The sequence below is a fragment of the Lampris incognitus genome, chromosome 16, assembly GCF_029633865.1.
Source record: "Lampris incognitus isolate fLamInc1 chromosome 16, fLamInc1.hap2, whole genome shotgun sequence".
Taxonomy (NCBI): domain Eukaryota; kingdom Metazoa; phylum Chordata; class Actinopteri; order Lampriformes; family Lampridae; genus Lampris; species Lampris incognitus.
The window spans coordinates 38,931,844-38,946,061 of NC_079226.1; the positions used below are offsets into that span (position 1 = coordinate 38,931,844).

Genomic DNA, 14,218 nt, shown 5'->3' on the forward strand with positions numbered 1-14,218 from the left:
ATGGGCTTACTATCATTTCATCATATATCGCTTTGTAATTTTATGCAAATTGCAGTAGAAATATTGTTATCGTCATTGTTTAAAAGGGTAGAAATAAGACTGTAAATACATAGAATACTCATTTATGATTGGTTTGCTTTTGACAACAGCACATACCAAGTATTTTGAGATGACCTTTGCCCCCAACATGACCTGTGGTGTGTATTCCTGGTGTGGGTGCATTGAAAATGGTGCTAATGCTTCAAATTACAGGCCGTTCATTACACAGTAGTAACCAAGTAATATATGAGTAAAATATGAGTGGTAAGTGAGTACAATAGGACTTTTCTATATTTCTAGTCTGCTTCCTTGTCATTGTGACGTGCTGTGAAACATACTGTACATTAAACACTGTATGGGATGAATTATTCATAAATTAAACTTGATTATAAGTCATTCACCTTATATTCAAGTTTCACAGCTAATTACTAGTTATCCCTGTGACACAAAGGATTCAAAATACTTGTGTTTGGTCCAATCTGATGCGTGAATTTATGCTATCCATCCATCCATTATCCAAACCGCTTATCCTGCTCTCAGGGTGGCAGGGATACTGGAGCCTATCCCAGCAGTCATTGGGCGGCAGGCGGGGAGAATTCATGCCACATCCCATACATTTGATGCGGATTATATTTAACAGCACAATATAATGACAGGGAAGCAAGCAAGAGATGTAGAAAAGCCCCTATTTTCTGAGAAGTGACCTCTCATCATCGTCCAATTACATCTGTTTTACTTGCAAGTTATTCGGTTACTTTTGCGTGATGGAAAGCGTTACCACGACAACCACTGGGCCGAGTTAACGGCATTACTGACACGGTGGGCTTTGGAAATGAACGGCGCTATTCTGCATGTCCTTCTCGTCACTCGACAATAGCAGACAGACATGGACGGCCCAAAGCACGAGGAAATCACAGACAGAAAGAAGACGGCATGAGGAGGGCTGGGGGCCAAAGGAAAGGCAGACCTTCATCCACTTTAACAGCCGGCCCTTCTGTCCTCTTACCCATGCAGCAATAAAACCCGCAGCAGTTTGTCGTGCTTTAACGGAGACCTGCTGGAAACACGATGCCAAGATTCGACTAGGTCAGCTTCATTTAATCATTTTGCCCAGCATAGATGAAGTAAATGTGTGTGTAAAAAAAAAAAAATCTCCTATCAGCATACTGATGTTGAAGACTTGGCTGGGATTGCAGCTTTGGTGCTTTACTAAATTAAAGAACTCTCGCGGTGTGTTCCAGGTCTGACAGAGGAAATATGTCTGCAGGGAGTTTGAGCTCATCTAGAATTTGCATGGCAATAAAGAAACATCGCCCCCTGGTGTTAGGAGGCTAGACTGTAACGTAAACTACAGGCGGCTGTTAAAGTGGCTCCGGCACAGAGGAAGGGGGGGAAAAGGGAGAACAGGTTGGACAAACAGTAGAATGCATATGAATCACTGGCAGACTCAGGCAGACCACAATACCTTACTGCAAAATCAAAATGAAAGCTCTTTTTCCTTCAAAGAAAGAAAAGGAAAAAATAAAAAGGAAAAGAACATGTTATTCACACACAGTTGATGGAGACAGTGATGTTTTGAACAGAGACCCCCCCCTCCACATAAACACACACACACACACACACACGCACACACAAAATTAGCATTCATTAGTGAGATGTTAAACATTGAAATAATCTTTCAAAGTGACATTTCAGTTTTACGCTCGCCTTACTGTGTTTTCTGATATTCAAACTGTCTAGTATTACTGTTACAAACTGTCTAGTATTGTGGTTACAAACTGTCTAGTATTATTGTTACGAACTGTCTAGTATTATTGTTACAAACTGTCTGGTATTATTGTTACAAACTGTCTAGTATTATTGTTACAAACTGTCTAGTATTGTGGTTACAAACTGTCTAGTATTATTGTTACAAACTGTCTAGTATTATTGTTACAAACTGTCTAGTATTATTGTTACAAACTGTCTAGTATTATTGTTACGAACTGTCTGGTATTATGGTTACAAACTGTCTAGTATTACTGTTACAAAATTGACACAAACTTGCGTTCAACTGGCTATCACTTTGAAAAAGGACACTTCCAACACACACACAGCGTGACAGCGAGTGAGACAACCGGGATATAGTTTTGACAAGACATAAGTTTTCATCTTTTAACCGTTGCTTTTAAGAGGTACAGTTGCTCTATGGCAGTACAACATTTACCCGTGAAAATGTGAGAAATGTAAATTGCGAGGACAGCTTATGTGTGCTGCTCATGCTTCATGGAATCACTTTAATGGAAACGTAGCATCATTTCAAACTTTTTAAAGTATGAAATCGTTTCGGGTTCACTGAACACATTCAATCCCTTGTGGAGAAACAGCCGTATGCTCTGCATGAGGAGCAGGTATGCTAAATAGGTGTGGATGCAAACATGTGCTCCTGTGCAACAGGAAACATCTCTATCACGACTACAACTCTAATATCTGCCATGTGCGCTGGTAAAATACACTTACCTCTTCTGTTTATAGGTGAGCATGGCCTCTGCGATGGGGAGCTGGTGTGCTCCATTGGCCCCAACCATGTACTGTGTTATCCTGGACACCACGTCTAGGTTCTCCTGTGCTGTAGACACACAACATGTACTGTGTTACCCTGGACACCACATCTGGGTTCTCCTGTGCTGTAGACACACAACAATCACCACCCTTTCCTCTACTTCTCTAACGTTTGTCTGCACGACTGCACACGTCTCACACACACTGCATGGCCAACAGTATGCAGACACTCAGTGGCATGGTGACGGTTCGGGAAATGGATGGATGCAGACACTCCTTCTAGCGGGTTCAGCTGTTTCAGACACATCCATTGCTGGTAGATGCATAAAACCAAGCACACATCCATGCGGCTCCATAGACAAACACTGGCAATAGAATGGGTTGTACTGAAGAGCTTGGTGACATTCATCGTGTCATAGGATGCCACCTTCAAACAAGTCAGCTGGTCCGATTCCTGCCCTGCTAGATCTGCCCCAGTTGACTGTGAATTTGTTACTGTGAAGTGGAAACATCTCAGAGCAACAACAGTTCAGCATGAAGCGGTAGGACAGAATGGGACCACCGAGTGATGAAGAGCGTAGCATGTAAGAATCGTCTGTCCTCGGTTCAACACACACTACCGAGTTACAAACTGCATCTGGAAGCAACATCAGCACAAGAGCTGTTTGTCTGGCGCTTCATGAAATGGGTTTCCATGGCCAAGCAGCCGCACACAAGCCTAAGATCACCATGCACAATGCCAAGTGTTGGCTGGAGTGGTGTAAAACACACCACCACTGGACTCTGGTGCAGTGGAAACATCTTTGGAGTGATGAATCACACTACTATCTGACAGTCTGAACTGCTTATCCTGCTCTCAGGGTCGCGGGGATGCTGGAGTCTATCCCAGCAGTCATTGGGCGGCAGGCAGGGAGACACCCTGGACAAGCCGCCAAGCCATCACAGGGCCGACACAAACACACACACATTCACACCTAGGGACAATTTAGTACGGTCGATTCACCTGACCTACTTGTCTTTGGACTGTGGGAGGAAACCGGAGCCCCCGGAGGAAACCCACGAAGACATGGGGAGAACATGCAAACTCCACACAGAGGACGACCCAAGACGACCCCCCCAAGGTTGAACTATCCCGGGACTTGAACCCAGGACCTTCTTACTGTGAGGCGACTGCGCTAACCACTGTGCCGCCTCACATTAATCTTTTAATATTAAATCTAAATTTTATCAGCCTACAGCAAAAAAAAAAAAAAACAATAACAAAAGATCAACTTTTCTTTAACTGTCAGGTGGTTTTAGCCTCTTGGTGTCATACTATTGGTAAAGTGTCTGTTCTAAACAACCAACACATTTTTCAACCAGTAAGTGTATTAACACAAGTCACAAATCTAAACGACACCGCCCAGCATCAGAGAGCTGCCCTACCCACAACAGGAGCCTCCGGCTTGTGGAAAAGGTCCCTCCATGCAGCGTCTTGAAATAAACTGTTGTATCTGTAGTCGATGGTGCCGAGGTATTTGGAGACTGGGTGGACTCCTAAATGTAATCAAAGACAAAGACTAAAGATCTTGGAAAGAGGAAATTTGAAAAGGATTTAAAAAGACATGGGGTGGCATGGAGGCTCATAGCAAGAGGTTTTTTTTGGGGGGGGGGTTCCCCTTTTTTCCCCCAGTTGTACCTTGCCAGTTACCCCACTCTTCCAAGCCATCTCAGGCGCAGAGGAGGTGCTAGTGCAGCAACCAGGACACACACCACCCACATCCAGCTTCCCATCGGCAGACACGGCCAATTGTGTCTGTTGGGATGCCCGACCAAGCCGGAGGTAACACAGGGAATCGAATCGCTGATCCCTGTGTTGGTAGGCAACGGAATAGGCTGCCATGCCACCCGGACGCCTGACTATAAATTGTCAGTATATATGAAGGTTGTGTGAGAGATCGTGTGCATGGGCTCACTGATGGTCAGGCAACCCGGACTCCAGCCCCTCGCCGATGCCGAATTTGATTAAATCAATATTGCAGTTGAAAGAAAAAAATGAATCAGGTAAAGGGACATTCAACTCATTGGGCCAGCTGACCTAGAGGGATGATAAGGAACCTCATGTAACCGAGCCAGTCGGGGGTCTTATGGGAGAGGTGGTCCACGAAAAGCCTCAGGACCGCGCTGAGGTAGTGCTGGGCCCCAGCCACCGCTATCTTTATAGGAATGGGCGTCTGTGAGTTGCAGTTACAGCTAGACAGAGAAAAAAAAAAGAAGGATAAAGTGAGATACAATACAAAATCTCAACAGCACATATCTTTTTTTCCCCACTTATTCCTCAAAAAATTAATCAAGGGCATAGGGCATAGGTCAAATCAGACGACAGTGTCTGGTGTTGTTCAAAGTCCAGTTTTTTTTTCTGGATTCCCCCCCCCCCTTTTTTTTCCCCAATTGTACCTGGCCAATTACCCCACTCTTCCGAGCCATCCTGGTCACTGCTCCACCCCCTCTGCCAATCCGGGGAGGGCTGCAGTCTACCACATGCCTCCTCCCATACATGTGGAGTTGTCAGCCGCTTCTCACCTGACAGTGAGGCGTTTCGCCAGAGGGAGGTAACGCGTGGGAGAATCACGCAATTCCCCCCAGTCCCCCCCCCCCAAAACAAGTGCCTCGACTGACCAGAGGAGGCACTAGTGCAGTGACCAGGACACATACCCACATCCGGCTTCTCACCCGCAGACACAGCCAATTGTGTCTGTAGGTACACCCAACCAATCTGGAGGTAACATGGGGATTCGAACCGGCGATCCCCGTGTCGGTAGGCAACAGAATAGACCACTATGCTACCCGGACGCCCATGAGATCCAATTTTACTCTGATATTTAAACCAACACTAATGCAAATAGTTTTACAGCACATTTCCTAAAGGTCGAATGAGCTGCAGAATGAAACAGCAGCCACATGACACACCTTTTGTGTTTCATTGTTTGTTAAGACAGTGGAAAGGCAGAGAAGAGCGACAGATAATCATGTGGTTCTTTCAGCCGACAAATACATACATACATAAAGACAGACACATAGACAGACAGACAGACAGACAGACAGACAGAAATGGGATTAACAAATCTGGATTATTTCTGGGAACCACCAATACATTTCTGAACACATGTATTTTGGGTGATAAAGCATCAGGCATGGTTTTGTTGCAAAGTCTTGGGAAGGCTAACCCAACAGATCTACCCCGCAATGAGCTACAGCGGCAGCAGCGAGAAGGTGGAGGCTCTCCCTGTAGCTGTGACGAGTCTCACAACATTTTGCTTTCACTTGACGACGCGACGTGCGACACGTTTAACGGGCAGACTTACAATCTCTGGATGCGGGAGACGATGGTGTTGAAGGCAGCCTGGATGTCGGCCGTGGTGCAGGTGCAGACCACCGGGAGCTGGCGGTTCTGCAAAATGTCTGAGAGGTACTGAGTAGAGAAGCAGAAGAAGAGGCACTGAACACACCGGGAAAAGACAGCTGAGCACAAATAGACACACAAAAACAAACAAACGATGAGTCCTGCTAAAAAAACACTGGATATCTGCTCTGAAAAATAACAATTTATTGCAGGTTTATGTGGACAACCTCTTTTTCCCCCAAAATGCGCGCCACTGTTTTAGAAATTACAGCAATTATTCCATATTTTCTCAAAACCTTATTGGTTAATGGGTCTCCAGTTTTATTGCATGTTGCACTGTCTAAGTGCCCTTTGCTCTATTTCTCTATACATTCCTATCTATCTGCTACCTTCCCATCCCTTTTTTTGGGGGGGGGGGTTTCCCCCTTTTTCTCACCAATTGTACCTGGTCAATTACCCCACTCTTCCGAGCCGTCCCGGTCGCTGCTCCGCCCCCTCTGCCGATCCGGGGAGGGCTGCAGACTACCACATGCCTCCTCCAATACATGTGGAGTCACCAGCCACTTCTTTTCACCTGACAGTGAGGCGTTTCGCCAGGGGGATGTAGCATGTGGGAGGATCACACTATTCCCCCCAGTTACCCTCCCCCAACCCCCCCAAACAGGCGCCCTGACCGACCAGAGGAGGCGCTAGTGCAACAACCAGGACACATTCCCACATCCGGCTTCCCACCCGCAGACACGGCCAATTGTGTCTGTAGGGACGCCCGACCAAGCCGGAGGTAACACAGGGATTCGAACCGGTGATCCCCATGTTGGTAGGCAATGGAATAGACCACTACGCTACCCGGACACCCCCTCCTATCCCATTTTATCTTACCTATATCTTATTTAATGCTGCCATCAAAACTTGCCAGAGGATCATAACGTTCATCCAAAATAATCAAATTTAATTTTGAAACAAGACACCACGACCATTTTGAGTTGTGTCTCCCTGTAGAGGGCCATATAGGGAGGTGTTGAGATGCTACAGACTGGAGACTGGGAAATACTACAGGGGGAGCGCTGGGTTTACTCACCTGGCCCTGCCAGTCGGAGGTGTTGATGAGGATGATGCTGTCAGGCAAATGGTCGTCAGACACCAGGATGTGGTTCAGCTGGTCATACACGGTTTTCCTCGGGATCTAGTGTGGTTTAAAACAAACACACAAACAAATTCTTAAGGAACACGGTCTCCAATAGTGAAACCGGGGATTTGATTTTGCATGTATTTTTAAAGAGCCAGCTGATAACTTGATCTGCATGGCTTGTTGGTTAATACCAGGGTTAGGTTTTTTGATTTCCTGCTAAGGCCGCCACTTTAAAGATGAACGGGCACACATAATTGAAGAAGTTTGAGTTGTTGATGGAAAATAAGCATTTTGAGTCTTTTTCAAATTGATGTTTAGTGAAAATATGTTTTGCTCCACTGTCTACAACCATTACCGATGTAAACATACAAAAACATTAGAAACTCAGATCTAGTTGTTGTTTAGTGGCTGTCCTTGCATACCGAGACCTGTAAATCCATTTGAGAGTGAAATCATGTTTCTAGCTTGTAATTTGTCATTCTGAAGTGGGGGTGGGCACTAACGTTTTGGGTAACTTTAAATGCTAGACATCTTTTTTTTTTTTTTTTACATATTCTATTCATTCATTTTTTTTATCCTGTAGAGTTGTTTTTTACATAACAATACAATGTCAGAGTTTCAGTACAGGGGAGCGTCAAAACATGAAAAGTAATAATTATAGTCTACATATAATACAATGCAAAAAAGAGAAAATAAAAGGAATAGAATAAATTAAATAAATAAACAAGGAAAGGTTGACACAAAATAAACTTATGAGGTTGATGGCCAGATGACGATAATAAGAGCCACTACGTTCGGAGTCTTTCAGGGAAACAAAAAACCCAATGTAAAACTAAGCTGTTCCTTTATCTACTACTACTACTACTACTTTCGGCTGCTCCCGTTAGGGGTCGCCACAGCGGATCATCCGACAAGCTGTTCCTTTATCTAACGTGTAATATTTTTTCCAAGATGAGCGATGTTTGCCTTTTTGTCACAAGTTATTTTGGTAAGGGACTTGAAAAAATATCAGATCAATGTAAAATAAGAGAACACTGGGCTTGGAGCTCATCACCTTGGATTTGTGAATGTGAAATTTACCAAACAAACACAGAATTTTGAGACTTTAAATGCTGGACATCTATTTGGATTGAATTGTAAGGCTTTGGCCAGCAGGTACGTCATCCTACCTGTAGGTGGCAGCGTGTGTCCAGAGAGCGCTCGTTGTCCAGGCTGTTGGCCCTCTCGTTCTGCGGCCTGCTGGGCTGACGCTCCTTCAGCGACGTGCTCCGGCCTCGCCTTCCCGCCAGCTTTGGTTCCTGTCTGGAATGACACGCATGGGGGGGTGGGGGGGGTGGAGCAGTGGAATTATTAGTAATAACATTAGCATCGAGATTCTGACGTTAGCATCCACAGACAACGGAGGGGATGGGTGAGACTGAGGACGAGGACGGAGGCAGGACCTGCTAAAGGAGAGAGGTTGACAAAGCACCTTATTAAAATATATATATATATATATATATATATGTTGCTTCTGTTATTGTTGTTTTTTTGTACCTATTGGATGAAATGATTAGGGACTCTGTTTTGGTCATCTTGCCACTCGGGGGAAGTCTCTCTAAAAAGGTGTCCATGTTGTCCATCTCCAGCTCTGTGGTGGGAGTCACCGCCTCCGGCTGCTCCTGAACCAAACATCACCACTGATGTGACAACGCATCTCAATATAACAACAATATTAACAACAACAGCAATACACTAGCATGTTAATACAATTCACAAAGTTGGTAAGCATCTTTCAAAGCTGTATTACAATGCATTTTACAAGAAATTGAAAAAAAAACCCACCCTGAATAATGTGAAAACAAACTTAGATGAGTGAAACACTTAGCAAAACTAGAAACGGTAGTGAGTAAATAAAAAACGACCTATATTTTAACATTTCTTTCTTTTTGGGGGGGGATCCCCCGTCCCCCTTCTCCCCAACTGTATCCGGCCAATTACCCCACTCTTCCGAGCCGTCCCGGTCTCTGCTCCACCCCCTCTGCCGATCCGGGGAGGGCTGCAGACTACCGCATGCCTCCTCCCATACATGTGGAGTCACCAGCCGCTTCTTTTCACCTGACAGTGAGGAGTTTCACCAGGGGGACGTAGCGCATGGGAGGATCACGCTATTCCCCCCAGTTCCCCCTCCACCCTGACCAGGCGCCCCGACCGACCAGAAGAGGCGCTAGTGCAGTGACCAGGACACACACCCACATCTGGCTCCCCACCCGCAGACACGGCCGACTGTGTCTGTAGGGACGCCCGACCAAGCCGGAGGTAACACGGGGATTCGAACTAGCAATCCCTGTGTTGGTAGACAATGGAATAGACCACCACGCCACCCCGACATCCTAAAATTTCCTTCTTTTTGCCGACCTCAATAATTTGACTGGCATCAAGAGCTTGGCAGGCGTTTCGTATTGGCTATATAACTGTTAAGCTAACTGTGCTGAAGCAACGTGTGACAATGTGAAATGACAGCGGGTCCACACGTACAAAAAAAATCTTTACTCAGGCATATGAGGAATGACCTATGTGATGATTTATTGTTGTTTTTAATAATTCTGGCCCAAACTTTTCCCTTTCTTTCCAAGAGCTGGGAGAGATAAGATATTCCTTTCCGGCATCTTTCCGACTCTCTGCAGACCCGTGTCAGCGGCCTGTTTACTCAGAGCGTCGAGGGAGTTGATACTCACGAAAGTGACGTTATCGGAGACAGCGTCCTCCTGGAACTTGGTCCCAGAACACTTGGTTTTATCCGGATCGATCTGGGAACAGAGTTGTGGGAGGATTAACAAAATGTCACACGGCTTCTGACAGAGTCCAAGACCTTCCATTTCACGAGAAAGAAGTTTTTAGAAAACACCGGGCCAGACACAAGCATCTGTTTTAAAGAGTGTACAGATTACACTTGCATCTGTATTTTACAATGTCAGTGTCAAGTGTCCATTCAGGATATGATGTAAATAATATGTAAGGTTGGCTGCTCAGGTGCAAGTGTCCAGACGATATGAGGCCTACTCCCAATTACACACTTAAAACAACAATCCGGTATCGTTCTGTTCACAACAAAGTCACACAACCACTGTTTAGGATTGTTTCAGGTTTGGGTATGTGTGTTTGTGTGTACATGTATGAGAAAACAGGTGGCGGATGAATTACTCTCAAAATCTACACCTCTTTGTAAGAAGAGTTGTGCTTCACATCTATGATGCTGTGTTCTTGTTTTGGATTCATTGATCGTTAAGAGCTTTTCTCATTCACAACTTCTAAATTCACACAGGCTTTTAGTAATGTGACGCGAACGCAGCTCTGTACTCATGCAGCTGTGTTCTAATGCAGCTGTTCTAATGCAGCTGTTCTAATGCAGCTGTGTTCTAATGCAGCTGTTCTAATGCAGCTGTGTTCTAATGCAGCTCTGTTCTAATGCAGCTGTTCTAATGCAGCTCTGTTCTAATGCAGCTGTTCTAATGCAGCTCTGTTCTAATGCAGCTGTGTTCTAATGCAGCTGTTCTAATGCAGCTCTGTTCTAATGCAGCTGTTCTAATGCAGCTCTGTTCTAATGCAGCTGTGTTCTAATGCAGCTGTTCTAATGCAGCTCTGTTCTAATGCAGCTGTTCTAATGCAGCTGTGTTCTAATGCAGCTGTTCTAATGCAGCTCTGTTCTAATGCAGCTGTGTTCTAATGCAGCTGTTCTAATGCAGCTGTGTTCTAATGCGGCTGTGTTCTAATGCAGCTCTGTTCTAATGCAGCTGTGTTCTCATGCAGCTGTGTTCTAATGCAGCTGTGTTCTAATGCGGCTGTGTTCTAATGCGGCTGTGTTCTAATGCAGCTGTGTTCTAATGCGGCTGTGTTCTAATGCGGCTGTGTTCTAATGCGGCTGTGTTCTAATGCAGCTGTGTTCTAATGCAGCTGTTCTAATGCAGCTGTGTTCTCATGCAGCTGTGTTCTAATGCAGCCGTGTTCTAATGCAGCTGTTCTAATGCAGCTGTGTTCTAATGCAGCTGTGTTCTAATGCGACTTCTAATGCAGCTGTGTTCTAATGCGACTTCTAATGCAGCTGTGTTCTAATGCGGCTCTGTTCTAATGCAACTCTGTTCTAATGCAGCTGTTCTAATGCGGCTGTGTTCTAATGCGACTGTTCTAATGCAGCTGTGTTCTAATGCGGCTGTGTTCTAATGCAGCTGTGTTCTAATGCGGCTGTGTTCTAATGCAGCTGTGTTCTAATGCAACTCTGTTCTAATGCAGCTGTTCTAATGCAGCTGTGTTCTAATGCGACTCTGTTCTAATGCAGCTGTGTTCTAATGCGGCTGTGTTCTAATGCGGCTGTGTTCTAATGCAGCTCTGTTCTAATGCAGCTGTGTTCTCATGCAGCTGTGTTCTAATGCGACTCTGTTCTAATGCAGCTCTGTACTCATGCAGCTGTGTTCTAATGCGGCTGTGTTCTAATGCAGCTCTGTTCTAATGCAGCTGTGTTCTCATGCAGCTGTGTTCTAATGCAGCTGTGTTCTAATGCGGCTGTGTTCTAATGCGGCTGTGTTCTAATGCAGCTGTGTTCTCATGCAGCTGTGTTCTAATGCAGCCGTGTTCTAATGCAGCTGTTCTAATGCGGCTGTGTTCTAATGCAGCTGTGTTCTAATGCGACTTCTAATGCAGCTGTGTTCTAATGCTACTTCTAATGCAGCTGTGTTCTAATGCGGCTCTGTTCTAATGCAACTCTGTTCTAATGCAGCTGTTCTAATGCGGCTGTGTTCTAATGCGACTGTTCTAATGCAGCTGTGTTCTAATGCGGCTGTGTTCTAATGCAGCTGTGTTCTAATGCGGCTGTGTTCTAATGCAGCTGTGTTCTAATGCAACTCTGTTCTAATGCAGCTGTTCTAATGCAGCTGTGTTCTAATGCGACTCTGTTCTAATGCAGCTGTGTTCTAATGCGGCTGTGTTCTAATGCGGCTGTGTTCTAATGCAGCTCTGTTCTAATGCAGCTGTGTTCTCATGCAGCTGTGTTCTAATGCGACTCTGTTCTAATGCAGCTCTGTACTCATGCAGCTGTGTTCTAATGCGGCTGTGTTCTAATGCAGCTCTGTTCTAATGCAGCTGTGTTCTCATGCAGCTGTGTTCTAATGCAGCTGTGTTCTAATGCGGCTGTGTTCTAATGCGGCTGTGTTCTAATGCAGCTGTGTTCTAATGCGGCTGTGTTCTAATGCGGCTGTGTTCTAATGCAGCTGTGTTCTAATGCGGCTGTGTTCTAATGCGGCTGTGTTCTAATGCAGCTCTGTTCTAATGCAGCTGTGTTCTCATGCAGCTGTGTTCTAATGCGACTCTGTTCTAATGCAGCTCTGTACTCATGCAGCTGTGTTCTAATGCGGCTGTGTTCTAATGCAGCTCTGTTCTAATGCAGCTGTGTTCTCATGCAGCTGTGTTCTAATGCAGCTGTGTTCTAATGCGGCTGTGTTCTAATGCGGCTGTGTTCTAATGCAGCTGTGTTCTAATGCGGCTGTGTTCTAATGCGGCTGTGTTCTAATGCGGCTGTGTTCTAATGCGGCTGTGTTCTAATGCAGCTGTGTTCTAATGCAGCTGTTCTAATGCAGCTGTGTTCTCATGCAGCTGTGTTCTAATGCAGCCGTGTTCTAATGCAGCTGTTCTAATGCAGCTGTGTTCTAATGCAGCTGTGTTCTAATGCGACTTCTAATGCAGCTGTGTTCTAATGCGACTTCTAATGCAGCTGTGTTCTAATGCGGCTCTGTTCTAATGCAACTCTGTTCTAATGCAGCTGTTCTAATGCGGCTGTGTTCTAATGCGACTGTTCTAATGCAGCTGTGTTCTAATGCGGCTGTGTTCTAATGCAGCTGTGTTCTAATGCGGCTGTGTTCTAATGCAGCTGTGTTCTAATGCAACTCTGTTCTAATGCAGCTGTTCTAATGCAGCTGTGTTCTAATGCGACTCTGTTCTAATGCAGCTGTGTTCTAATGCGGCTGTGTTCTAATGCGGCTGTGTTCTAATGCAGCTGTGTTCTAATGCAGCTGTTCTAATGCGGCTGTGTTCTAATGCGACTGTTCTAATGCAGCTGTGTTCTAATGCGACTCTGTTCTAATGCAGCTGTGTTCTAATGCGGCTGTGTTCTAATGCGGCTGTGTTCTAATGCAGCTGTTCTAATGCAGCTGTGTTCTAATGCAGCTCTGTTCTAATGCAGCTGTTCTAATGCAGCTCTGTTCTAATGCAGCTGTTCTAATGCAGCTCTGTTCTAATGCAGCTGTGTTCTAATGCAGCTGTTCTAATGCAGCTCTGTTCTAATGCAGCTGTGTTCTAATGCAGCTGTTCTAATGCAGCTCTGTTCTAATGCAGCTGTTCTAATGCAGCTCTGTTCTAATGCAGCTGTGTTCTAATGCAGCTGTTCTAATGCAGCTCTGTTCTAATGCAGCTGTTCTAATGCAGCTGTGTTCTAATGCAGCTGTTCTAATGCAGCTCTGTTCTAATGCAGCTGTGTTCTAATGCAGCTGTTCTAATGCAGCTGTGTTCTAATGCGGCTGTGTTCTAATGCAGCTCTGTTCTAATGCAGCTGTGTTCTCATGCAGCTGTGTTCTAATGCAGCTGTGTTCTAATGCGGCTGTGTTCTAATGCGGCTGTGTTCTAATGCGGCTGTGTTCTAATGCGGCTGTGTTCTAATGCGGCTGTGTTCTAATGCGGCTGTGTTCTAATGCAGCTGTGTTCTAATGCAGCTGTTCTAATGCAGCTGTGTTCTCATGCAGCTGTGTTCTAATGCAGCCGTGTTCTAATGCAGCTGTTCTAATGCAGCTGTGTTCTAATGCAGCTGTGTTCTAATGCGACTTCTAATGCAGCTGTGTTCTAATGCGACTTCTAATGCAGCTGTGTTCTAATGCGGCTCTGTTCTAATGCAACTCTGTTCTAATGCAGCTGTTCTAATGCGGCTGTGTTCTAATGCGACTGTTCTAATGCAGCTGTGTTCTAATGCGGCTGTGTTCTAATGCAGCTGTGTTCTAATGCGGCTGTGTTCTAATGCAGCTGTGTTCTAATGCAACTCTGTTCTAATGCAGCTGTTCTAATGCAGCTGTGTTCTAATGCGACTCTGTTCTAATGCAGCTGTGTTC

At 45.2% G+C, this 14,218-nt stretch overlaps 1 protein-coding gene across 2 annotated transcripts in view; it reads right to left on the reverse strand.

Moving 5' to 3' along the window:
• pacs2 (phosphofurin acidic cluster sorting protein 2) overlaps positions 1-14,218 on the reverse strand; it is a 97,248-nt gene that overhangs the window by 9,132 nt on the left and 73,898 nt on the right. For both annotated transcript variants that reach the window (XM_056295339.1, XM_056295338.1), the window contains exons 11-18: positions 9,809-9,880; positions 8,628-8,752; positions 8,261-8,393; positions 7,041-7,145; positions 5,925-6,031; positions 4,658-4,812; positions 4,006-4,116; positions 2,539-2,647 (exon numbers count right to left, since the gene is read on the reverse strand). In XM_056295339.1, coding sequence (XP_056151314.1) covers positions 2,539-2,647; positions 4,006-4,116; positions 4,658-4,812; positions 5,925-6,031; positions 7,041-7,145; positions 8,261-8,393; positions 8,628-8,752; positions 9,809-9,880 — 917 coding nt within the window. The remainder of the gene's footprint in view (positions 1-2,538; positions 2,648-4,005; positions 4,117-4,657; positions 4,813-5,924; positions 6,032-7,040; positions 7,146-8,260; positions 8,394-8,627; positions 8,753-9,808; positions 9,881-14,218) is intronic.